The sequence below is a fragment of the Taudactylus pleione genome, unplaced genomic scaffold, assembly GCF_031769625.1.
Source record: "Taudactylus pleione unplaced genomic scaffold, aTauple2 ptg000198l, whole genome shotgun sequence".
NCBI classification, from domain to species: Eukaryota; Metazoa; Chordata; class Amphibia; order Anura; family Myobatrachidae; genus Taudactylus; species Taudactylus pleione.
The window spans coordinates 17,938,879-17,966,747 of NW_028284600.1; the positions used below are offsets into that span (position 1 = coordinate 17,938,879).

At 42.4% G+C, this 27,869-nt stretch overlaps 1 protein-coding gene across 1 annotated transcript in view; it reads right to left on the minus strand.

Annotated features, from left to right (window-relative positions):
* Positions 1 to 27,869, minus strand: part of KNDC1 (kinase non-catalytic C-lobe domain containing 1) — a 134,413-nt gene that overhangs the window by 64,947 nt on the left and 41,597 nt on the right. Inside the window, exons 5-11 of the mRNA XM_088476932.1 lie at positions 27,458 to 27,572; positions 26,466 to 27,322; positions 22,509 to 22,623; positions 16,274 to 16,345; positions 13,475 to 13,542; positions 10,711 to 10,869; positions 2,905 to 2,982 (exon numbers count right to left, since the gene is read on the minus strand). Of these exons, the coding sequence (XP_088333058.1) occupies positions 2,905 to 2,982; positions 10,711 to 10,869; positions 13,475 to 13,542; positions 16,274 to 16,345; positions 22,509 to 22,623; positions 26,466 to 27,322; positions 27,458 to 27,572 (1,464 nt within the window). The remainder of the gene's footprint in view (positions 1 to 2,904; positions 2,983 to 10,710; positions 10,870 to 13,474; positions 13,543 to 16,273; positions 16,346 to 22,508; positions 22,624 to 26,465; positions 27,323 to 27,457; positions 27,573 to 27,869) is intronic.

Sequence of the window (27,869 nt, forward strand, 5' to 3'; positions counted from 1 at the left end):
TGAATGGACGTGCAGAGTGGTCAGCAACAGGACCCCTGCCTCTTCCCAAGTGCGAAAAGAATATTTGTCACTTATAGTAATAATTAAGGTAATTATTAAAGTAAGCATTAAGCTCCTTATTTAATTGAGAGCTACAGGCTTTCCACCTAGATTTTTAACCTTTTCAGGAGCAAACAATGAAAATGACCCAGTTTCCTTTACATACAAGATGTAAGTATTTCGACCATGCAAAGAAACTAGTTTAAGAAGTGGATAACCTTTGGTGGGTCTATATTTATTTGTGTATACCTAGATGTCCACAAAACATAAGGCATTGCGGAGCTAGATGGCTACATTTGCAGGGGAGCACAAGTTGAAGGACACGTGGAGTGAAGGCATCGCTTGCAAAGTACGGAGTAGACACGCCCATGTGCCCAGTGTTTAGCAGCAGTGCAAAAACAAGATTTCATAATGAAGGTACATTTATCCTATGCATAAAAAACCAGTTCCGAGAGGATTAGATCAGTTTTTTTTAATGGAATGTGTTTAATGCCTTGCTCTTTGGTGGAGAAGCTCGTTTCTAGGATTGAAAACACAAAAAGAACACATTTAACCACTTAACAGGAGTTGTCACATGTGATTTGACTGCAGCCAGCTGTGTACCCCCCGGCCTTAGAAGAGGAGATACGTTCATCTCCTCTGACTCTCCGGAGCCCCCTCCAAGCACTATTTGGCTGCTCTCTACAAGTGCAGAGATCAGCTGCAGCAGGGGATACTGATCAACAGCACTTCTTGATATACGCTCTTCTGCTCTCTGCATGAGAGGGTGGGAGTATATGACCACTGGGGTGGGGGGTTACATCCTGGAGCATCAAGTATCAGTGGGGTGATATAAAGTAACATGATCCTGGGGGAGGGTGTAGAATAAAAGTAATTGTAAAAATTACATGGCCTTTCTACAGGGGGGGTGGGGGGGGATCTAATTGATCTAATGTGTCAGTGTAGTGTCCATTACTTTTTCCATGACTGAAGTTTGGAACTTCTGATGTAGAAGATGATGACGAGCTCCTGCAGACTCCAGAGTGGCCCCCTATTCTCTCATCAGTGCATGTGCAGCTCTCCAGAAACACAACGCAGGTGCCACGTTCCCAGAGATTTTTCTTCTGCAACTGCGCAGATGTTATTTTTCAAAATGGCACCCACATAATTTTCCCTGATGATTACAGAGCATGAGGTGGGGAAGTAAGTATATGCTGTGGGTGCAGGGTATGTGGTGTGGGGGAATCGGTATTTAATGCCAGCTGTCGGGATGCCTACTGTCAAAATACCGACAGCGACATCCTGATGGTTGGTATCCTGACAGGGGTCGGGTAAGTATACTAACCCTCCCCCCTTCTCCCCCTAACCCTCCCTGTTAGGATTAGGCACGAAGGGGGGGGAGACTTTGTGCCTAAACCTAACCCTCCCCCCTTAGTGCCTAACCCCAACCCCCCCCCCCCAGTGGTACCTAACCCTCTCCCGTAGGGGTGCCTATCCATAACCTCCCTCCCCAAAAACCTAATGCTAAGCCCACTATGCTACCTAAATCTATAACTCTCCCCCCCGCGGCTAACGCTAAGGGTGCCCCGGACACCTTGTTCGGGTAGCCATCCTTCTGCATTCTGGAGCTGGAATTAAGATAAGCGTCGATATTTCAGGCCTATCTTTAGTCCCTTGTTGGGCATCCCCCGTCTGGATTTAGACCGGCGGCCACTGGTCTCAAAACTGCAGGGGCCCATGTACACCACACACCCTGCACCAATTATAAATACAACCATGTATATGCCTGAATCCATACCCTTATTGAGGCTGATGTAGTGTCACGTGTAAACCCCACTTTGTGCACTGCATACAAAAATGTATTATGCATCTCTGAAACATTTTGGACGGATGTGCAAGTATTGGCTGTGTACAGTAATGGCGTGTTTCATGCAGACCACAACAGCGATACAAATTACCATGTGAGGCGGCGTATAACCAGTCCCCTGTAAAACATGCACTGATGATGATGGCAATCAGTAGATGTACCTGACTGACGGATTGCACCTTGCCCCCTCCTACTGAAGCTATTACTATTATCAGTATGACTCCTGTGCAATCTGTTTGTATTGCTTATTTACAATTTTTAAATTGGCAGCGGCAGGAAAACAAAATTATAATTTGTATTTTTAAAGGGAAATAGAACGGATGTTTGTATTTAATGGAACTTAAATGGTACTTTTATGTACTAATTGATCTAGCATTTAAAATGTATTTTAAAGTACTAAATTATACTGTAAAATACATTTACTGGTACTGGAACTTCAGCATTTACTACTAACAGTGTCAAGCGGGATGTAGTTATGAGACTCCATACCCATTTCAATCCAGCTAGATTTCCTGGTCTAAACCAGAGACATATACTTGATTTTTCCTTGAGCCAACGCGGCGCATACACATTTTTCTGTCTCCTGGCGTAAACTAGTGCATGTTGTACTCTTGCATTTCATTATGTGCTGCAAGCAATGCAAAATGCAACACTTTTTACGACACATTTTACACCTACAATTTGCCAATTTACCATAAATGACAAGGTGCAGCATTGGTGCTCATCCACAAACAGTATGCTACCAGGTAAATACTGGCAACATGCGTTCTAATGATTCCCATGCTACATATTCTGTCTACACATATAAGAACGGGAAGAAATCGCAAGAAAATTATGTTGCATCATATACTTGGGATTACTTCCCTGTGATATATTGCATTGCTGCCTAGTGAAGCATACACAGAGGGGCATTCAGTACTGATTAATAGATCCCTTGCCAGCGAGAGTTACCCAGTTACATACTCATGTGGACGAGCTTTTAGTGGTCATTACAGTTCTTATAAGAGAATGAAGTTTACCTGATCTGCAAAATTGATTAAGCGTTCCCAAATTTCTCTACTGTCCAGGTTCTTTTGTTGTAGATACTTTCTGCATATCTGAAACCAGAGGAATGCAAAACATAAGCTTCAGCCATGAAGCCAATAACATTAAATATATACATGGCAATCTTACTAAGGAACAAGATGAAGGTATTTCACTTCAAGCAGAGGTACATTTGCAAATCTTTTTAAATGTCTATGACTGGACCTTCGTCTCATTATGCTGTGCTGTTGGGGACTATAGCAGTATGATGTTCCCAAAATTCTGTTTACTGTGATTGGTCCGATCATCTCCAAATTCAGGAGTAACAACTAAATGTGTGTTACTCTTTATTTTTGGGAATCCTTTCAATAATCTGAGCGTAGTGGTTGCGTTAGATTCCGCAGGTTGCATGATGTCCAAAAGAAACTGCTCTGGATGTGCTAGCATGACTGTAGCTGCTCCTGAGGATTGAGCAGTTTCATTTTCGACCCTCCAGCAACACCTCCAAAAAAAGGGTGCACAGGATAGACCTGGGCAAGGCTGGCACATGCTCACTAGCAACTGCAATGTTGCCAGTCTGCACTGGAGAGTCTATTACTCTGCATAAGGGAATGACAGGGCTGCCGTGGGACGCAGGACTTCTGCACCCATTCAACTTTATACATAGGATCAAACATCTGGACAACAGGATACAATTATGGGGTAAAGTGTAAATTACCAGTCATATTAGGTTCCCATCTCTGTCTAGCAATATGGCATACTGTACGCTCTCAGTTGCCTGTACTCAGCTGTTTGCTGTGCCTATAGTATGAAGATGCCTTTTAGTGAGTAAGACTTGGCACGCTGCTGCTCATACAGGCAGAACACACTCATGACTCACCCTGAACGATTCCTGCCCCTCGAAAGTGAGGTGGAGCGGTAACATATTTTTTTGGCTGCAAGGCTGGACGCCTGCCAGCATGGTTCCTTCCAGCCAGTGACATGTTAGACGAGGGACCTCCTCACGCATTTACAGGTAAGCCAGCTGGCCCATTTTTTCCCCTTATTTGGTTCCCCAGTGTGGACTTGATTTCAGCAGCAGACACTACTATAAATGTGGCCATTTGTTCAGGTATTTACTGCTGCCTTTCATGCGTCTATCAGTTCCTCTAACAGGTTATGGAGCAGGCAGCAGATGGACGCTCAGAGCAGGACCAATATCACCTCCAATTCATTTTCTTATTTTATCATTTGGTTTGGGAAGGTAGATAACGATTTTATGAAACTTGTAGTTTGTTGGAAAAAAAAAAAACCTTAAACCAAATCAGACACAGCCTCTATAAAAAGGTAATAAACCCCCTTCCCCCACAATATTAATTATATTCTACTAGATTCTATTCTACAGTTAGACTTGGAGTAATATCTCCTGTATTTTTTAGGGTTCATTCAGAGTGATCACTATGCAGGTGCAAACAGACTCTAATGATGATGACGTAAACTATAAACTAGGCGCATATACCGCCACTGCAGATCCGGGCGCGCACAGTTCTGCATATGTGCAAAAATATGCAATTTTTTCCTTCCACTATGTTTTGGAGAAATTTGCGGCTATGTTGTTACCAACTCAGGCATCAGGCCTCTTCCATCTGTATAATACTTCCAGCTGTGACAGCCGGTGGCCTTAGCTATGGCTAGTTTTGCATTCTCAGTGGAATTATTACAAACACCAAGGGATATATTTCCTAAAGCTTCTATAAATGAAAAGTGGCGGTGTAACCCATAACAACCAATGAGATATGGTCAAGCATTTCTCTATTGCATCCTGAAAAATTATAGACAGAATCTGCTTGGTTGCTATGGGCAACACCACCAATATTCATTTTTAGAAGCTTTAGTAAATCTACTGCCAAGTGAGAGCTTGCTATTGCAGCTTCAGTTCCAAACCACTTGACATGTACCCTGTCATTACCGTCCTCTCCTCTAGCAAGCACAACTACGCTGGATGTACAGTTATATTTTTGAAACGCCCATCTGGTTTGTTTCTTCCAAAAAAGAACGATGGGCCTGATTCAGCAAGGATCGCAAATGCGATTACGCACACCACGCCATTGGCCGATTGTTGCGTTCCGCGCGAACACTCCACTGCGATCGCAGCGACTACGCAGACCCATCGCAGAGTGCTTGACAGGAGGTACCATTTGGGGGCGGTGGTCAGAGAAACGCAGGCATGTCAGGCCATTAGAACGCCGTTACAGGGGGTGCATAAATTATCCACTGCAATGCCATACGCAGCTTGTGTACTCACTGCGTGAGACGAGGTTAGCAATTCCTGAGTAAGGTCAGATCTTGTGCAAGTGTGTGGGAGGCTGCGATGCTACCCGATGTTACCGATGGTTTCGCAGTCTTGCTAAGTATTACAGATGTGTGTAAGGTAATGTGGGCATCCTTATGTCGTGCTGCGATGGCATAGTGATCGCAGAGGATTAGCATATCATCGCCGTGAGACTGCATGCGTAATCGCTATTACAATCGCAGTTGCGATCTGTACTGAATCAGGCCCTATTACTTTCTATATGATCTTCTCTCTTGCTATCTCCACTGACTGCATGTGCATATACCATACACTTGCTGTGGACTATTGTTATCCATGACTTTGCTAAACAAAACATAAAAGCAAAAATCTAAACCAACGACTTTTACATTGCATCGATAGGTAACAGGCCTTTTACACAAGAATGATGAAGGAGAACTTGGAGTTGTACATTAGGAGGTTCTCTTGCCTACGGTATATTGGGAGTTACGATTATCAGATGCAGTTGGCAAGGCAGACCATTTCTGTTTACTCCTCATAATTATCCCTGGTTACTTCTGTGCCTGTAATTTCTGAAAAAGGCTCATCTCACTCTCACGTCAGGTCAGAATCTCTGCCAACCTCACCAGGTACAAACATTCACTCTACACTAACCTCTCACCAAAGTCAATGATCCCTCCCAATAAATCTCTTCTTACACCCCTTGGCCATCAATTTATCCATCCTGCTAGGATTTAAGCACTCACAGGCAGGCCCCCCCCCATTCCTAATGTTCATCCTCTGCTTTATCTCTGCGTTCAGTGCGCCTAGTCTCCCAGTCCCCTTCAGTGACTTAATGTGCTCACTCTTCACTGGGTGCAGTTTTATTTAGTGCTGAACGGCCCTACCACTTCCCATGACGCGCTGTCCTGTGCCCGTCAGGATATAGCCAGTCTCCCAACTATCCTCCCTCGTCCTATCTACAAATGTGTCATCATACACCTATACGTTTTGCGCCATATGGCGCGATTCCTATGCTGCTTACTTTTTCCCATATTTTCCTGCTACTTTTCACTCGCGGTCACAAATCGAGTACTATGTAAAATGGTATAAAGTTGCAGATTAAGCATAATAATTGCATGGTGAGGGTCACTCGTACCGAACCTGTCTTTTGCCAATTTACCTTGGAATGTGTACTTTTTCCCTCATTGTACTACTTTTTACTCACTTTTGCATTTTAGTTCGCTTATAGTGTACCAGGTACTTAGGACTGGTGTTTTGGCGCGGCTAAGAAGTATATCGGTGGCGCATCTGCAAACAAATTGCTTCTGCATTGTGCACAACTGACAAAAGTTTTCCTCTCACACACTTTTTTTTTTTTAAAACTTAAAGGTGAATGAAGGTGCATCAGCATTCCTCTGTTACCATTACTTCGTGATGTGGGGTTGGCTGAGCACATTTGCCCCAGATTTAGGCTCATTGTTGTGGGGTACATTGGAATCCACATCTAACCCCCTTTGAATATAGGATGTTACAAAAAGTTTATCCTCTTTAACACTCTGCGGATGACTGTCACATCATCTTCAAATTATTGGGAATAATCACAATTTCAAATGTACTTTGCTTTCACCACTGCTAGAAAAGATATTTCGTCCACAAGCCTGTAATGCTGGGTACACACTTGTCGCTATACCGTTCTTTAGACCAGTGCATCGGCAGCTACATATAAACGAGAGATATCGTTCACAGACATACTTTATCAGGTCAGCCCTGCCGCACAGTCGATATATCTGAAAGATATATCGGTGCATCTGTATGTGTGTAAGGGCATTTGTCCATTCACTGGCTGTAGCGACCACCGACACGTACATCTCAACTGGCTGGGCAAATTTATATACCCTCCCAGTTGTGATGTCAGACAAGACATATTGAGCGGCTGATTGGTGTGTATAGCTTATATAAATCGGCCAATCGAAAGGTGGAACGCTCTGCTGGCCGATCCGTTGTTATAGTGTGTACCCAGTTTAAGAGTAGGACTACATAAAAAAAATGACAAAAAGATCTGTTTTTCTGAAGTGAATGGTGGAGATCCCCAACTTTCATTATCATCAGAACTGCTAACATGACCTAGTCAGTCCTAATCTCATGTGTTTAGTTCCCTTAACTTAAACTTTCTTTTGTTTTTATTTTGTAAAGGGTGATAGGGAATCTTTTATTTTTCTTTGTGCAATTAAGTAGCTCACAATACAATAAAATAAACTTCACAATAAAATAAGGCCTCCAGATAGAGTGAATAGACAGACTGGAGCCAGTTGAGAGGACAATTGCTTGGGTAATTAAAGAGAAAGTTACACAGGGCTGATTCAACTGGCGGCAAGTTCTGAATTGTGTGATTGCGGGTTACATTAATGTACACTTTGTGGGACATTTTTATGAAGCACGCTCCCGATTCCCAAGTAGTTTAATTAGAAACTGCAAGTCGCGGGCATCATGCCTGTGTCTTGTGGGTGAACAAGATGGAGAATAGGGGAATCATCCTGAACCCACAAAATAATAAAATAAAATAGCAGGTCAGTGTAGAAGGATGATAGTGGCCATAAGCAAAGCATTGGAGGCAATTAAATGGTGTCAAATAAATGATTTTTACAACTTTTAAGGTGCATACGATTTTTTGAATGATCATTTAACGATATCGTTTATCGTTCAATCGTTGAAAAATCGTTCACTTTCTGAGTTAAAACGATGAACGATTATCGTTCATGCGCGTTCACGTTTGTAGTTCAGTCAGACTGACCAACTCAACTATTTTCATTAAGGGATATGCAAAAATCGCTTGTAGTTAAAAAAAAATCGTTCATTACATTTAGTAAATGAACGATTTTAGTAACCGATTTTCGTTCATTTTTCCCATGAAAAAATTAACTAAAATAGTTTACTAAAATCGTGTGTATGCAGCTTTAAAAATAAAGGAACAGTGATAGCCAGCAAGTATACAGTATCTCAGCAAATACTTGTGTTCAGAGAATTTTGGGGCACATTAAATGGTCTCTATTGTGATTTATATACAAGTTGTAAAATATCGGTGAACTCCCTCCCCTAAGAAAACAAAACTATTTGTAACTCCCATCGGCAAGTTAAAGAACCCATTTCCCGTCAATACAACACATCAACATACATGTCTCACATCATTAAGCACATTTTTAAATTTTTAGAGAAAATTACATGTCTCTACTGGAGATTTGTTATTTAAAACCTCTAAATACATTACTATTCATTAGGAGGAGTGTACCAGAGGTACACCTATTTTTACATTAACACAAGGATTGTTTCCCAATTTTCATTTAATCTGAAGGTGGGAACTAAAAGCTGCAATGTATCCCTTCCAAACCTGTGTTAACCTAATGCAGATTCATAACTGGATAGCAAAAACTAATGTTAAAAATATTGCGTGACCTAGTTAGCTGCTAAGGACAAGGGGAACATTTTTATTTTTAATTTGCATGACTGCGTTTAAAAAAAAAAAAAAAACAGGCTGATATAGCAAGCAATGTATTGCCAGGGTATTTGAAAACCTTTGTGAATAACTACAGGTGGTTATGCATCATACAATACCGACAATCATATTGTCGACAGTGTAATGTCGATCGCAATATGCCAACACGTTACTAACGTTAGTTAAAGCACTGTAACTGTGTCAGGACTATAACTTTAAATATGATGGTAAAGCATCATGTGCAAAGTTATAGTGCAGCTACGGGTGCAATGCTTCAATTAATATAAGTACAGTGTCGGCATACTCTGATCGACATTACACTGCCGACAATGTGATTGCTGACATTGTGAATGTCTAATAATCATGCAGATCCCAACTACTCAACAGATGAACAAAGAATGCACAAATCTATTGGACCCAATTTGCTGTGAGTCACTACTGGGTTATAGAGGTAGGGTGTAAAATTAAAACAAAACAGGCAAATCAGGAGAAGCTACTGTGTACAAGCTGTTCTTAGAACAGGAGAGAAGATAAAGATTGGAATAGTCAGAGCAGGCCACTGATAAGTCACAAACATGAACTGTAGCATCAGATACTTGCACATAGAACAGTCTAGGCGGAATGAGTGTGAAAGGAGCTGTAGACTGGTCCTAGGACACTATAGCACATATGACATATGTTGATGCTTGATGACAGGCTGAAATTGAATTTCATAATCCGCTGTATTTATTATCTGTTCTCTCTTTTGGGGACCCTGGACCTTCCACTATATCTCTCCGTAGTCCTTAGATGACTGCTTACCTCCATACCCTCCTCACATTAGGATGATCTATAAATTAACTTCAAAGGGTGCAGAGTGCCATTTTATTAGGACATGTCAGGTTTTGCAGGCACATTTTTTTTTTTTTTACACAATCCCAGTGATGCTGGATTTCAGTGTGCAATCTATACTTCAATGTTATCATCGTTTACACAGAGCCAGACATGCTTTTTTTTTACATTGTTTAGATTACTGAAGAAGTAAAATAGATAAAGTATTAACCATTTACAAATGTGAGACAAGAAATACGGACAGCCCCAAAGTCCCCACACTCATCATTTAAGATGCAATTCAAGTTCAACAAGCACAATTCTAGAGGGAAAACCTGAAAAAAAAATAACGAGGTTATAGCCCAAGGGAAATAGTAGGGAGAACTTTGAAATTATGTTTTTACTTGTTTGTCCATGTACATTTCCATCTGGCAATGGTCCTGTGCTGTGGTTACAGAGGTACTGTAGCAGGAAGTATAAGTATACATTTGTATGCACTACACAGACAAACATTCATTTTCACAAAGTGGATGCATCACATATCTACACATTCTGCGGATAATAAATTAGCCTTAGAGTGGTTGATACAGAAATGAACACAGGTCAATTTGCCAAATGTATTTTGCTTTTCTTCACATTTTGCATGCACTGGAACCAAATGCACAGAGCTACGGGCAATATAGATCCATGTACAATTCAAGTGACATCTTTATTTGTGGCTGATGGTGCATAAATGGATGGTAACATTGAATTTGGAAGTAGGCAACGTTCAGGTAGGGCGTGTTGGTGGAACTGTTGGGTGTTATGCATTCGCATAAAGTTGCCTGTCTTTGAATGGATCATTTGCACCAACAGTGCTGCTGCTGCTAGTGTGCACACTGGCGATAATTCTACCTAGGAAACTAACTGTACGGAGGGTGCTCTGGCCGCAACTCAGCAAACAGGCGAATGTCCGCATTTAGTTGTATGTACGCATTGCGGGAGTAGTAACAGTCTATATCCATTCATTTCTGCATCAGCTCCATAGTGTATAAACGACAGAAAAAATATTTATATATACACACCATATATTATTAGACAGCAGATTAAGATCTAAAACTAAAAACTTTACACATAAATATGCTGCCATCAAAACAAAAACATCATCTAGACAAAGCTTAGGCAGCTTGTGTCTCTCCAGCTGCTGTGGAAGGATTGATGAAGGGTAATATGTGACCGCACTGTCGTTACCTGCAGAACTTCGGCTAAACTTGGCCTGTCGTCAGCATCTCTTTTTGCCATCTGCAGGAATAAGCGCTTCAGCTTCTTAGGTAGCGCTAGCTTGTGATTTGCGGGGAAATTGAACTTAGCCGCTGACCATAAAATAGCTGCAATCCCATAAACGCAGGTCTGTAAAAGGTAAAAACGAGCAGGTATTAAATCTGCAGAACGAGACAGGCAACAGACAAAATGAGAAACAAACTATGGAAAGCGATAGTGCCAAGGCATCAGGATGCAGAAATCACTGAAAATGGACTGGGAAAAAAAACCCCACAAAATAGATCATAAAAAATGGAGGAGTGAAATCCCGACAGGGGCGGTAAGAACCCTAACCATCTCCCACTCCCCCCCCCCCCCCCCCAACCCTTCCCCTCCCTTGGTGGTGCCGAACCCTAACCTCCCCAGGGGGTGTCTAATCCTAACCTCCCCCCATCCATGGGCTAAATATCACACTTACCCGTCTCCTTACCTTCGGGCTGGAGGGGGTCGGCATGCCGACGTCGGTATGCAGACGTCGGTATCCTGAACCTCTTCAGGATATCACCGTCTGCATTATGCCGTGCGTCAGGATTCCGGTGTTGATATACAGACACCTGGTATCCCGTCCGACAGCATATTCAACGTATCCCCAAAAATAGTACTATATGTGAGAAGCCATTGAGTGCTGAGACTTACTGTAACAGTACAAAGCTCCTCTGTTATAGCCCCCCTCCCCTATAGTGCCATCTCATTATAAGCAAATGTTCTGTCAGCAGAAAAAAAAAATATTAAAATGTATTAATGCCATTTAATGCCAACGTTGTTTTAAAATGTTGGTATAAAGAGGGAGAACTTTATTTTAAAACCATTAAAAGCTATTGGCTCAGGCTACAGCCAGCCAACTGTTTTTCGTTGCAGCTCTAGCACAGCTGTTGCTAATGGTATTAAATATTGTGCTCAGTTGGCTTTGCCCCATCGGAGGCCACAGTACAGTCGTCATTTTAAACCTAAACATCACCGGCAGACTGGAAACCTTGTTCATGTCAGGAAACCTGCATCATCTCTATGGATACTATAAGCAGCTGTGGAGAAGAGAGCTAAACCTGTGTGCCAGATGTTGGTGCACATCTCCTTGCTACTTATAGATACATAAAGCCTTTACATTCTGCCTTAATTAGTACATGCTCTATTAAAGAGTAGATATAAAAGAGTGGCTATAGCATGTATAAATAACTAAATTAAATGTAATTGAATTGTGTGCAGTGTTTCATTAGAAAAATAGCACAGATTGTATAGTTTATATTCAAGCCCTATTCTCAGATCTCATTCCCAAAAATGTGCTGGAGAAAAACAATAAGATCCTGAGGTTAATACATACGTTTTAGGACTTAATTTTAACAGGTTGGGTACGGGAAGCCGGTGCTCAGTATTCCGGCGCTCAGAATCTCAACTGGGTTACATGGCCAGCACCTGCAGGTAAGTATACCAACACTATCACTACCCCTAAACCTAACCCTCCCTCCCCATAGTCTAACCCTTCCCCCGCAGCCTAAACTTTACCTCCCCTCTAGTGCCTAACCCTAACCCATCTCCCACAGCCTTATCCCTAACACTGCCCCTTGTGCCTAACCCTAACCCTCCCACGCCGCCTATTCCTAACCTTAGTGCCTAACCCTCCCCCCTCCTCTGCGGCCTATCCCTAATCCTGCCCCTAGAGCCTAACCCTAACCCTCCCCTGCAGCCTATCCCTAACCCTACCCCCCTCCCCCGGGACATATCCCTAACCCTGCCCCTAACCCTAACAGCCTAGATGCTGGCGTCGGCATTCTGAGCCCCGGCATCCCGGCCGCCGGGATATGAACTACATCCCGTTTTTAACACCTATTACATGTGCTTTGATGAATTGCACTTTTAATCGACACAATCTACTGTACCAGAAGCTGACGTTAATGCATGAGAATGGGTTACACTGCACTCCAAAAATATACATGTTCGGGAAGGATTTTAGTAGGCAATGGTGGGAACAAGCCCATAAGAAACGATTCACCCTATTTTAAAATAGTTAATGAGTTGGAAGCAAAACAAATTAGAGCAGGTAACTTTGCACCTTGGCAGAACCATGATGAGCTGCAGGTGGGGCAGATCTTAAATGTGCAGAGAGATTAATATTTAGGAGGGATGTGTCCAGGGCCGGCCCTACCACTAAACACTGGGTACACGGCTGCTTAGAGTGCTACACTGAGGAGGACGCCGCTGTGTAGAGATTGGTGGCCGGTGCTGGGACGGAGCAGCAGTGGTGCGGGTGGGGATTTGGCACAGTAAGCGGATTGCAGCTCGAGGGCTAGTAGCCATGGAGAGAGACAGCGGTGTGGCGGCATTTTGAATTTGGCACCAGCCATGAGCCAACCGTGGCTCGTGGTCAAATTCAAAATGTCCACTTTACAGAACTCATCATACAACCCACCCTCTCAACATCCAGGCTTTACACCCGTGCCGCATAGAAAAGTACCCTGCCTGCCTGCCCGCCCACAGGATTTCCCATAAGAATTGCTATCACAAACTCTACATTTATCAATAGATCAGCATTTGGGATACATATTTGTATTATCAATCTTTATTTAATCAATAACTGTGGTAATACAAAAAATTATATGAACTAATTAACATCAAACTAATATTAGTACCATGGTATAATTGTGTAAAATGCTTCCGATATATATCACAACGGGGTGGAGAAATAAATATTGTATTTTACCTTCTCCGTTCCAACTTCATCTCCATCAGGGCCATATTCAGGGGGTACACAGAACGCATCATAAGGCTCTGCAGAGAAAAACAACATCTGTTTATACATAAGGAAAGCTTAAAAATAGAGTGGATAGTACAACATACACATTATAATGATGAATGCTAGGCTTAGCTGGTGTCTTTGATGAAAACATTTATAAGCAAAATGAGTTCATTTCCATTGGCAGAACATAAGGCCATTTATCAGACCACATCAGGGTAATGAATACAGTGCTTTACAATACAATGCAACAGTGGTAACTAGCATATTGTAATGGCAATACTTAATAGGGCAAATTAATTTTCGCATGCCAATAAACTGCATGTACATGTATTGGCATACAATCACATGTGCACATCCCACTGCTAGGCAATTACATAGTTTACTAAAAAAATTAAAACACTATAAATCTATAAAATACGCCAAAATTACCCAGAACCCACCCCAGGAGGCCAGAGACAACACTTTCCACCACAACTCTACCATAAAATACAACAGAGCCTAAATCATAACAAAGCCAACTAAACAAATAGAGCCTACAGACACCGTCCCAAATACACATTTTACCACAATACCCTGCTTCAACATGAACCAGAGCCCCCAAAACACCAAGCAACACTAGATAGACAAAACAACAAAGCACCTAAAACACCAACAGATAACGCAAATCACACACTGCTATAGCATACTGCCCAATCATAGACAGCACGGCATACATCTACTCCTCAGATAACCCTTAGGAGATGGACCATGAGCTCCCTAGAACACTAGGCTCCCTAGAGCCTGCACAGTGTGATAGAGGGAGAGGAGCATTAAGATTCCATAACAGGTAGGTTGAGCAGTTTGGAGGTACAACAGACACAGACGGCAATGGCAGAAACACACTGTTTTCATTATTAGCTTCTGCTCCTTGTTTATGCAAATGTATGTGATTTAAAGATGTTGAAGCTGTGGGAAACTATGGCAACACCATAACCAGGTCTCAGTGTTTGCGTGAAGTCACAGATGGGCCAAACATTAAAGACTAAACAGATGGCATGGCATGGGGCTGTGACTAACTTTGCAGGCCAGGGGTTGGGGGGGGGGGGGGGGATTATAGGAATGGCTAAATGCACTGGAAATGATACAGTGTACAGATTCAGATGAATAATCTGTTGTTACATAATATATAGTAGATGAGGTGATGGGCAGATACCAAAGATGATATCTGTGAAGCAGAGGAACCTCATGCAGCGTCTGGGTGGGTTTAGTGTAGTAAAAGTGGTCTATAAAATTAAGGAAACAAGAGCAGAGAATGTGAAAGTGAGACATTGTGTGAGGACAGTTCTCCCTGATGAATGGTTATACAGGTTGAGTCTCCCATATCCAAAATGCTTGGGACCAGGGGTATTTTGGATATCAGAATATTCAGTATTTTGGAATATGTGCATAAAATAATGAAAACTCTTGGAAATGGGAGCCAAATCTAAACACAGAATGCACTTACCGTATTATACTCGAGTATAAGCCGACCCGAATATAAGCGGAGGTACCTACTTTTACCCCAAAAAACTGGGAAAACTTATTGACTCTAGTATAAGCCTAGTGTGGGAAATGGCAGCAGCTGGTAGTGCCCCCAGTAGTAATTCCCCCTGGTTGTGCCCCCAGTAGTAATCCCTCCTGGTAGTGCCTCCAGTGGTAAACCCCCCTTTCAGTGCCTCCAGTAGTAATCCCCCCCTGGTAGTACCCCCAGTGGTGATCCCCCCCTTTTAGTGCCCCCTGTAGTAATCCCCCCCCTGGTAGTGCCCCCTGTAGTAATCCTCCCCTGGTAGTTCCCCCAGTGGTAATCCCCCCTTTTAGTGCCCCTGGTAGTGCCCCCTGTAGTAATCGCCCCCTGTAGTAATTGCCCCCTGTAGTAATCGCCCCCTGTAGTAATCGCCCCCTGTAGTCCCCTCCCCCTAGTAGAGAGAGATGTGATAAGAATAAAAAAAAAAAAAAATCACTTACCTGAAACTCCCACTCCTGGTCCCGCCGCTATCCGCTCCTCCGGCCGCTTTGCATGGGAGAGACGTCGTCATGACGACGTGTCTCCCATTACCCACTGCGGGAGCCGGAAGATGGCTCCCGCAGTGGGAGCAGCAGCAGCCGCTGAGAGTCTGACAGACTCTCAGCGGCTGCTGATTACAGCAAACACACAGCTGCCGGCTGCGGCGGCTGTGTGTTTGTGCTGTGTAGCGCTGACCGAACTCCGTCCGGTCAGCGCTACACTTCACTCGAGTATAAGCCGAGGGGGTACTTTTTCAGCACAAAAAATGTGCTGAAAAAGTCGGCTTATACTCGAGTATATACGGTATGTTTTATATACACACAGCCTGAAGGTAATTTTATACTATATTTTCAGTAATGTTGTGCCTTAAACAAGTTTGTGTACATTGAACCATCTTAAAGCAAAGGTTTCACTATTTCAGTCATGCTAAAAAAAAAATCTGTATTTCGGAATATTTGGATATAGGAGACTCAACCTGTGTTACAATGTATCATTATATGCATATACTGTACTTATCTCCTGCACCATCCCTGTGCAAATAATCACTTCTCAAAGTGACTGACATGTAATAACTATTGGGGTCACTAGTCATGGGAGACCACAAATGATAGTGATAATTCCATCAGTTCAACAATTCACATATCAACGGTGTTCCTGACTAGACTCCAATAATGGCATGGCTTATTTCTACTTCCCTCCATAACATACAAAATCACTCACATCTAAACGTATCATCTTACCTCCAATCTGAGGCGTGACAATGAGAACCTCTCCGCATTGATCTAGAAGCACGGATTCCAGACATAAGATCGCTGCAAAAAAATAAAGTGGAAGCAGTTCAGGTTTTCTGACATAATGAATTACACTGAATAGAAAAGTGTTCCCCAGAGGAAGGGTGCAGTAGATATTTTGTGCCTCATAAAGGGAGGGTATTTGTCAAAGCTTTCAGAAAGATAAAGTTGTGACAGATAAAGTACCAACCAATGAGCCTGTAGAAATGTAAGTTATGCTTGGTACACACCTGAAAGATAGATCTGCAGACATAGGCGTCTTTATAATGGGCGCAAGGTGTGCAGTGCACATGGGCCCCTGGGCCCAGGAGGGCCCACACCGCACACCCCGCACCCATAGTTAATAATATACTTACCCCTCCGTAGATTCCGATGTGCTTCTCCGCAGGGCCAGAACGGCGCTGCAGAGCAGCAAAAACTAGTTGGGAAAATGTCGGCGGCCATTTTTCCAGTGATCTGCGCATGTGCAGAAAAGATGTCCCAGGGAAAATAGCGACGGGCGACATTTTCATGGAGACCCACACATGCGCAGTAGATTCTGGCATTAAGCCAGAATCTACAGCGCTTAGTGCTCTGACCGTGATGGGGCCCAAATGGAAGCTGCACAAGGGCCCCCTCTCTTAAAATGCCCCTGTGTGCAGATGATGGTTGATACACACTGTCAACAATCACTTCCATCTAAAGATCTATATGGCCGGGGGTCGCATCGCACCCCTTTCCCCGGCGGCCTCTACAGCAAGTATATGTGTGTTCGGCTGTACGCCCGAACACACACAGCACAATATACGTACACAGCGCAGCCGATTCGATGCGTCTATGAATGACGACGTTCACAGACAGATCGCTGGTACACACTGGCCAATGCACACACGATACATTGGCTGTTCTTTAAGCATTTTATTGAAACATCTCAAGAATTTACAAGGTTATTAGTGACAACATATATATGAATACATGTGATATAGATGTAAGCTCATATATACTGTCAATACATAAAGGTGAATTTTGATGTAATTTTTTTCTTGTTCCCAACATATAATAGAATATCAGCTGAGCTTAAAAAATTGATTGAAAATAGGAACAAAGGAGGAAGGAGGTCAGTCTGCGGGGAAAAAGAAAAACAATAACCGGGGTAAAAATTAAGAATAAAAAAAAATAAAAATAAATAAAAAAAGTGACATTAGCAAACATTACTATTAAACCACTCAGATATGTCTGGATAGTGATAAGGATCAAATGTCAAGGGCTATAGCACTATGTCATACAACACGTTGGAGAAGATACCAGGTCGTTATTTCAAATACTTTGTTTATACCAGTCTGAAATGGTAATGGGAGAGTGAGAAGGTACAGTTCCCATTTAGTATAGAATCTCCGCATACCTTGTTCAATATCAGAAAGAGCATTATGCCTATCAAAATAGATATGTTCTAATATCATTAATTTAAGTTCTTCAATGGAAGGGCCTGTCCTCCATCCATTTTTCAAGTATAAGGTTTTTTTTGCTATGGTAACTATAAGGATTTGGGGGCATATGCATCAAAGCTTGATGCGAGATAAAATTGTGAGATATATTTCACCAACCAATCAGCTTCTAACTTACATTTTGCAGGCTGTGTTTAAGAAATTATAGTTTGGAGCTGTTTATCTCACATCAAGCTTTGATACATATGCCCCTAAGAGTGGTAAAATATGCCGTATACGGGTTCCATCTTTCCTTCGAAATGTGCAAGTAACATTGGGATAGGTAAAAAGGGCAGGTTAATATCAAAAGTTTGATTAATAAACTTTAAAACCTTATGCAAGAAGTTTTTGATCTTATAACAAGTCCAGAAAGCATGAATATAATAAGATGCATTGTCCATAGAACTCTTCGAACATTGACCAGTGGAGACAATTGAACGGCAGATATATCGGCCAGTGTGGACCCAGCATTAGAAGCTGATTGGTTAGTACTTTAGGTCTCACAATTTTATCTCTCTCCAAGCTTTGATAAATACCCCTTTAGAGTTATATCCAGTTAAATAGTGCTTATTTGCACCTGGACAAACCATGCAGCGATGCAAATGGTATATCAGCTATTCAGATATTGATTCAGATAGTCAGATAGTCATTAGAATTACCTTAATAGGGTACAATGCAAATCTTTAAACCGCAGATATTTGGGCATGTCAGGAGAGATATGCAGGAATGATCAGAGACTGATACAAAGTGTTGTCAAGTAACATTGTGACACGGCCAGCATCGTTCGTATGATGATAAGACAAATACATTACCTTCATTTGATACTACATAATATTTTATGGCGCGAGGGGCTATCTCAAGCTGCATACACACGTAAAGATTTTCTGTCCAACCATCCAACTAGTTGATTGGTTGGAATGAAAATCTGGTAACGTATGGGAGTAACTGATGATCTGCCATTTGCTCCTAAGAAAACAGTTGAAAATGGTCATTCAGACAAGTTTGATCTAAACAATTTGTTCAAACAGTTTTTGTCCATTTTCCAGCGTTTGGAAGCAAATTGCTGATTGTCATTTGCTTTCATTCCTTACCAGATTTTCATTCCAACCAATCAACTAGTTGGATGGTTGGACAGAACACCTTTACGTGTGTATGCAGCTTTAACAGAATAATATCTGGTGTTACTGGTAATCAATTATCCGAATTGATATCTGGAAATTCAACTTCTCACTTTTGGTTTCTCTCTCCAACCTACATGCGGATTACAGGTTATAATAACACAAATTAGCAAACCTCAGCTGCAGATCCCATGATAACTTAGTCTGTAGAGTAGACGGACTCAAATTAATTAATATTTATCCTCACAAGTATTTTATCAAAATGTTGTTTACGTCATGATACATTAAATAACCTACAATACATAGTAGGAAACACACGATAGAATTATGAACAACTGCTGCAGTCTTTTTTGTTATTATTGGCCATTAGGCCCTTAATACAAATGACAGTTATATATCGGAGATCTGACACAACACAACACAGATGCCTTGAATAGATCAGAGGACTGATCGAAACGCGTTGGCTTGAAAGGAGGAAGATTGGCACACCTGACCAGACCAGGAGAAGACGGGCTGCCCATTTGGAGCTGATGTTTCCCCGGGGACTTGAGACATCTATCTAGTTTCTATGTGCACCCTTATACTCCATAACCTGGTAGGAAGCCACCCTCATCTATTTGGGATTTGCGGTGTGTGAATATTTTATCTTGTCGTCATATGGATTTTGTCTGAATTTTTTGGATTATAAAGACTGTTTCTGGATCTTTTCCTGACCATGTTTCAGTGGTTCATTGTAACAAATATTTAATAATTACTTAAGATTTTATTCCATTTGCAAATGATACCTTCTATAAATGTGCTGCACTAGATTATGTTCATTTGTATCTTCACATGTACCACTACCTGGGAACTTATCTTCCATTAATGCAATTATTTGTGAAGAGTTCCATTTTGACAGAGAATCTAAAAGAACTCTCAGAATAAGATAAGTTTTATTCTTCGTCTGATATTTTTATGTGGCACAGAAGGGAGGGTGTCTCTAATATTTTGTACAACACAGAATATAGCGACAGATATTCAAAACCGTATTAGTAATATCAGATTTGAACACAAAAGAAACCACACATACTTCCAAAATTAAAAGACATAGTTAAAACAGATCTGCTTTGGTTACAACCAGCGGTATTCACAGAGAGTTTGGAAAGACACTTTACATGGATAAAGCGTTACATTTATCATCCAGAAGCAACTGACAAACACCACAGCATAGGCCGAGTAGTTCTGCCAAACGGAATACAATGGTTATCACACAAGCCAGAACAGAATCCATGCTCTGATGTATGAATTACGTCAAAATTGCTTTATCATCTGCCAGGGGGGAAAGAAAAAAAAAAAAAGGACTTTTGTGCATAAAAAGCTTCTGTCAGCATTTTACTGAGAGGGGACTTGTTCTCAGACTAGGAGAGCGATAATTAATATAGAGAACGGAAACGGTAAGAATAAATGTAATGTAGCCAACATTCTATTTTTCTCCTATACCAGAGGTTCCCAAACGCGGTCCTCAAGGCTCCCCTCCCCAACCGTTCAGGTTTTAGAGATAGGGGTTCACAGTAAAAGGAGCAATGTTCCTCTGCTGTAATTATCCGTGACATTTGCAGCAGCACATCGCAGATAACTGAACATGCACCAGAGTGTCCTGGATGACAGGTCATCTGTTGGTATGTACACGATATTTTAAGAGACAGATAAACGTTCAGTACACTGTTAGCATTCGAGGCACCAGCACTTCTCAATGATGAGGACCAGCAGCAGGGCCGAACTGGGACTACAAATCGGTCCTGGCATTTAAAGCACACAGGCCCAAATCTGTGAGGGTGAGGGTGTCACGTTGTGTCTTACATCCATCCTGAAGAACAGCTTGGCCAAGCCTCAGAATGGCTTAGCCTCTGACTGGACAACTAGCCTTCTGGTAGTATGTGCTTGTACCATGGTTATGATGACCTTCACTGACTTAATTGACATAACACTAAAAGCAAGGGATCTGAACACCAAACCTCCGAAACCATATTCAGACACTTAACTTGTGAGCTATCAGTAATAATGTAATATATGTGCACCTTGTCTATGGTTATACAGGGTGTGGGGAGTATGGGGGTGGAATGTTCTTATTGTTGCTGCCCATGTTTTAGAGAATTTGGATAATGTGTGTTTTAAATATATATATTTTTTTTATTGATCTGCTACTTAACTAGTTTATGACCATTTATTTGAGGTGAGTTGCTATCTGTATAACCTGGTCTAATAGTGGGTACGGAGGTCCTCCTTATTTAGAGCATCAATAGTTTTTTATACAGAGATATTGATATTTTATATTACACTAGTTTTTCTATATTCTGATGATACTCATCTCTTACGGTTATCTAGATTTTTTTTGTCGCACGGCCTGAATGGCACCTTCGGGTTCCCGTAATGTGCATAGAATTCTACTAGGGGTTTTCATACCTGTTGACTATCTAAGTGCCATAAGATATCCCTGTTCGATATTGATTATCTGTAACAAGACTATTACAGTTTTTTATTTATTTACTTTGTTTTTCATTTGTTCTGTTTTATATTCGAGATATTCTGAGGCATACTAGGCCTCGGTTTATATTTATATGTATATTGGTTTTATATATTATTTTATATTGCTATCCCCATTTATACAGGATTGTTAGTTTTGCTTTTTTTTAATGTAACTCACGATTGTCCTGACTCAAACTTATTTTGTTTATGTGGGTGTAAACTTTACATTTCCAAAAATAAACAGGATTAAAAAAATATATATATGTATGTGCACCTTGTCACTAATGACTGTCATTTAAACCCCCCTGGAGTTAAAACACACAGTGCTCAGCATACCGTGCAGGGTACTTCAACCCCATGTACCACAGTTAAACACTTAACACAAGAGCTATTTGCTCCTATGTGGCAAGCCTAGTCAATATAACTGTATGTAAGTGGTGACATCACTAGTGGTGACATCACTAGTGCTTTCAGCATACTTTGTGGGTTGGGCAACATTTAAACACTATTTCATAAATTAAATTCGAAAGTCATGTTTGAGTTCAACATTGCAAAATAAAAAGGTTAAACTTTATATTTGTATACATTTGAAAAATATGATGGAGGGATGCATTTCTAAGATATAAAGATATTTCTTTACAGACAAAATGTAATGGCCGGTACACACTAAACGATATGTCATCCGATCGGATGACATGTTGGCAACATCGACTGGTGAATACGCTCAATGTCGCTGACGATGCACTCTCCCAAATGCAGCATGGTCCCCGCTGTCGCGATGTCGATCCAGACATCAGCCAGTGTGTATGCACTTACCGAAGCCGGACCCCCTTTGCACGACAGGCCGGCTGGGTACACATCGTTAAATGTGTACCCAGCTTCAGAGTACGTATTTGGTGTAGTTAACCCACTTTCGAAAATATTCCAATATGCATGTAAATAAATTGCTCGTGTCTCTTTATACTTCATAAAAGATTATAGACAGTTTTGAAAGCAAAACAGATCTTATGAGACCTATATACTGTGTAATTGAATAAGTTAACAAAGCTAAAACTACACAAAAAGACGACAATGCAGTTAAATCCCAAGAATCCTTACCTGGATAATCGACGTATGTCTGTAGTGTATATAAACACTCATGGCACAAAGCCCACAGCTCATCTTCTTGTAAGGGCTTTCCGTAGTTTATTAAAAATTCCTTTAGGGAAACCCACTATATCAAAAAATAAAAAGTTATCAGAGAGCATAATATATACACAACTCACTTATGTTATGGATTTAAAACTGTTTCACATAAACACAAATGTGGAAGATCGGGGGGTTCTGCCACTAGCGCTTCAGGTGTCCTATCTGGGTAACGGGAGCAGCTGGGCACACAAGTTGTCCAGACTGTTAGCAGCAACACCGTAGCAGCACAAACATTTATTCCTCATTAACCGGAACTTGGCTACTACCACTACAGGAGTATATAACCCCCCCCCCCCCCCCACCGAGCTCGAGGGGACGCGCTCCTGCCCTTCAACAACAACAAAGGATGCAGTGTGCAAGACCCCAGCAAGCGGAAGAGCCGGCTCTTGTGGAAATTTGGGAATCAGCATCGCAGGACTGCAGGAAACATTACCTTGGTAAGGTCAAAAGTGCAGGACGCTGCCATTGCATCACTGACTCCTACCACGGACATATCCCCGACTACCATAAAGTCAGAGAAAGGGGAACGTATACTGGGACGACAGTAAAAGTTCACCAACATCCCAGTACTACATAGACTTACCGAGCTGTCCACGGTGGGGGAGACACAGAGGGAGACGTAACCTGAGGATTGCGTACGGAGGGGGACACTTCACTAGTACCTTATTGACTGTCAAGTAGTATAATACGAGTGTAAGGAGAAACATACAATACCCACACTAGTGAGGTTGTCACACATTTAGTGTTTAAAGGGGAGACGTAGGCACTAAGGGGGTCATTCAGACCCGGTCGCAAGCACCGATGTGCTCGCAACTGGGTCGATGGGTAGCCCTGTGCACGTGCAACGGCCGCACTGCGCGTGCGCAAGTCCCGGAGCGAGAGAGAAACTCTCTCGCTCCGGAGCTCGCTACAAAAGGGGCGGCTGTCGATGTTGATGCCTACCGTTTTGTGGGCGGCCGCACTGACAGTGATGTCAGTGGTGAGCTTCCTGATCGATCAGAGCAGAAAGCTCCCTGGGGCTTGCGAGTGCCCAGACCCAACCTTAGGGTCTGGTCGCAAGCCCCGATGGTGATCACCATCGCGACCATCACCCTGATCTCTAGCTAAGCTGTGGGTAGGCTCGCTAAACAGGGAAGGCTCTTTCCCCTGGCTATTCATTAACCCCAGGAACGCCGGTTCCCGCCTCCAGCCATTACTCCCTGGTGGTCTAGCGGACGCGCGGGGTATTCCTGGATAGGAGGAGCCCGCCGCCGCTAACTAGCGCCGCCGGTCTGTCCCCAGAGATCGGCGGCTAAAGACTGCATTTCCCCGCGAGCAATGCAAGTTAGCACTGCTCGCGGCTTACCTGTCCCCGGCGATCCGGCAGCAGTCTTGGGAGGTCGCGGAGCCCTGCTAGTACAGGCTCCGGGGTCCAGCTGCGATCCCCAGAGCTGTACCGGTGTCGCAGTGCCAGTGGGGTGTAGGAGCGGCAGCGTGGACGTCCTAATGGACAGTCTGATGCTGCCGCTCTGAAGAGTGAGAAAAATAAACAAACTTCTTTTCTTCTTTAAATAATAAGCTTAGGGGCTGCTCCTGCAGCCCCACTGCGCAAGGGTGACCCGACTCCGGCTGGGCACCAACTAAAACTGAGGTGCCTGTGGCTCGGGGGCGAGGTATAGAGTAGGATGGACCAAAGTGCATCCTGGGAGCAGCAAAAGCTTTAACTGCATGGTGCCCGTGGATCCAGATCCAGCTATACCCCAAGGTCAACCCTGTGGACCCCCTATGGACCCTGAAGTAGAAATCTATTTAATAAACACCATAATTAAATAGCAAATTAGTCATTGTACTGTAGCTGAATTATCACCAGGACTTCCAATGCTATTTATTTGCTTTACTACATACATATTGCCGGGGAGCAAGAATTGTATTCAGCACTCTCTCAGTAAGCCGGGTCCAGCCCGACACTGCAGAGTTGCTCATACATTCCGGCACTGACATCAGCACCTGTTCAATGCAGAGACAAAATCTCCTCCTATGTTGTGTAGTACGTTACGTTGCCAAGGACGGCGTATTGTCGTCTCGGCCTAATTCAGAGATGGACGCTATATGCTGATGTTTATGCAGTTGGGCGATTATCTGTGGTCTGTGCATACATCGGAGTCGCACTGCACGTGCATCAAGTTTCATTACTGTTGTCGCTCACAGGGAGGATTTATTTGCTAAGCAATTGACAAACAGGGGACAGTTTGTGGGCGGCAACGGGGAGGTGGCAACTCAAACGCAGGCCTGTCGTGACCATTTTCTGGGTGGGTCTTTGTCTGCGATCCCGTATGCAGTGAAAATGGCTCCGGTGTCTGTTCCTGCAGCTATTCTGCCCGACCATAGGGTCACCCGGCATTCCGATAATTGACTGATCTGCGTCCTTGTACACAGTCGCTTGGATTTGCAAAGCCGCTGTTGGGTGTCTCAATACATATCGCGGTGGCTGCGACATTTGCATATTTTCACGCAGCTGCTGAGTACAAATTTGCAGCTCTGGCGGCACTAGCATACATCTCTGAATAAGCCCCTCCGTCCTTACTTCTAACACCGCTTTCCCCCATCAGTGTAGTGTACATATCGGAATAAGCCCCTCCGTCCTTACTTCTAACACCGCTTTCCCCCATCAGTGTAGCGTACATCTCTGAATAAGCCCCTCCGTCCTTACTTCTAACACCGCTTTCCCCCATCAGTGTAGTGTACATCTCTGAATAAGCCCCTCGGTCCTTACTTCTAACACCGCTTTCCCCCATCAGTGTAGTGTACATCTGTGAATAAGCCCCTCCGTCCTTACTTCTAACACCGCTTTCCCCCATCAGTGTAGTGTACATCTCTGAATAAGCCCCTCCGTCCTTACTTCTAACACCGCTTTCCCCCCATCAGTGTAGCGTACATCTCTGAATAAGCCCCTCCATCCTTACTTCTAACACCACTTTCCCCCATCAGTGTAGTGTACATCTCTGAATAAGCCCCTCCGTCCTTACTTCTAACACCGCTTTCACCCCATCAGTGCACGCCACGGACACTGATATATTACGCCCGTGGCATGCTACAATGTATTGAGACGTAATACCAGCTACGAAATGGCAGATGGCATATTTCCCAGATTACTGTGTCTGAGTTAAACATCTACCCAGTATATTGCTGTATAGGCAGCCAGAGTGAGGCAGGAGAGTACAGGAAGCAGAGAGAGATAACCGTGGTAACGCTAATGTACATCTTTGTTACTAATAGAATAAACCCTTTACATTCAGTGGGAGTCTGTGTAATCGGAGGCATGCAAACTGACATATTCTAATTCAAGTTGTTCAATGTTAAAAAAAGTATTCTCTTTTATTCTTTTGGAGCCAACGCATTATTGTGCAATAAATGTTACAGGCCGTGTGATGTAAATTGCATGACAAATACAATGTACTGTACACGTACGGCAAATGGTTGCCAGCAATGGACCCGTGTTTTGTGTGGCGAGTTTTGCTGAAATATCTGACGCTTTCAGTACAGCTGTTTGACGTAATCTCAGGATAGGTGGGCGAGGGCACATGCATAGAGCTGCACGTATTAGAATGTTTTAGCTAAATACACTGTATTTACTGCTGTCATTTTTGGCGCATTTCATTTTTTTTCCCCCCTGTCCCTGAAATGCACAGCATCAATTCATCCTATACCGCTCTCACACAAATGATGGACTGGAGGCCTAAAATACTGACTGTAATTTCTCCTTATTAAAATATTTTATAGATCAGTAAGAGAAACATGACAGCGGAGGCTTCTATAGTAAACATGTTAAAATATTAATGACAAATTTTAGCTCCACTTCATCTGCGTAAAAGAAATATTTATATTTACCCGCTGGTCCTCGCTTAAGGCAGCCGATTCATTCCCACCGCTGAAATCGGCATCTAGTTCAGGGCTAGTAACGGGTCGTGAAATGGATAAATCATCCTCCCGATAAACTGGTGCATGTACTTTGTGTTGTGGTTGTGGTGTATTTATTAGCATTGGGTCTGGAACAGATGTTGCATATTTTTTCAGTACTTTGTTGCTGTCTGAACAAAGATATTGCTGGTTCTCCTGTTCAAGAGCCAAAACTAGATTCTCATACGAAACCTGAGAATGACACTTAGATTGTTCAAGAGGGGATACACAGTCTGTGTGGTGTACCGTGTGGAGAGTTGAACTAGCAAAGTGCGTAGGATTTGTGGGTGGACTTGTTTGTCCATCTTCTGAATGATCTTGGTCTCCGCAGTTTTCATTTGGAGACAGACAACTAGGAAAAGACGGCCAGCTTTTCAAAGAGACCATTCCAACACCAGGTGGGGACGGGGAAAGAGAATGTTTATCTACAAGATTTACCACGGAGGAGTGTTTATTTCTTCTGTGTTTTTTTAAATAAAGTTTTGCCATTTCATCTTCAACTTTTTCTCTTTCGGAGTTCTCAGACTTTTCTGAAGAGGGAGATTTTGCCCTTTTGTTTTTCTTGAGGTGATGTCCAAATGAATTTGGCGAAGTGCATGGTTTTTCAATTTTTAATTCTGTTTCTCTCCCTCCGTTTTGGTGATCTTCTTCATGTGAGGGGGTGAAGATCGCGTGACAGATGGTGGAACTGTTCCCCATAGACAGGATATGGTTCGGACATTTGTCAATTGTTGGTGCTTTCACATAATTGTCCTTGTGGATCCCCTTCCAGAGACTTTCCCAGCCATCTAAACCCAAACATATAATTATTATTAATTGATTTTAATAGAAAATTCTGTAGTGGGGCTTGGACATGGAACCATTGATGTGTTTTTTTGCTATCAGAAGGTACTGATTAGGATTCAGCAAAACTTAATATTTACCTTGAAAAGCACTGACTGATTCTATAGAGAGTACTCTTCTGCCGATGGATGAAAGGCTTCGACAAATGGATGAGGAGGAACCATTAATCTTTTCTTCACAAAGGTAGATAATGCTCTGAACACAATAAAAGATTTATTTCATATAAAAACCATTAACATTGATTTTTGCTTCATGTGTAAATCTACTGTCCAGTAATATTAGTTTTCCACCCACACATGCCACAATAGATATATAGCACAAAATGTCTGTCTCTCCCTCTTACGATAGATACACACATTATATATATATATATATATATATATATATATATATATATATATATATACACACATACATACATATATATATACACATACATACATATACATACATACACACACAATATTTAAATAAATATATATATATATATAT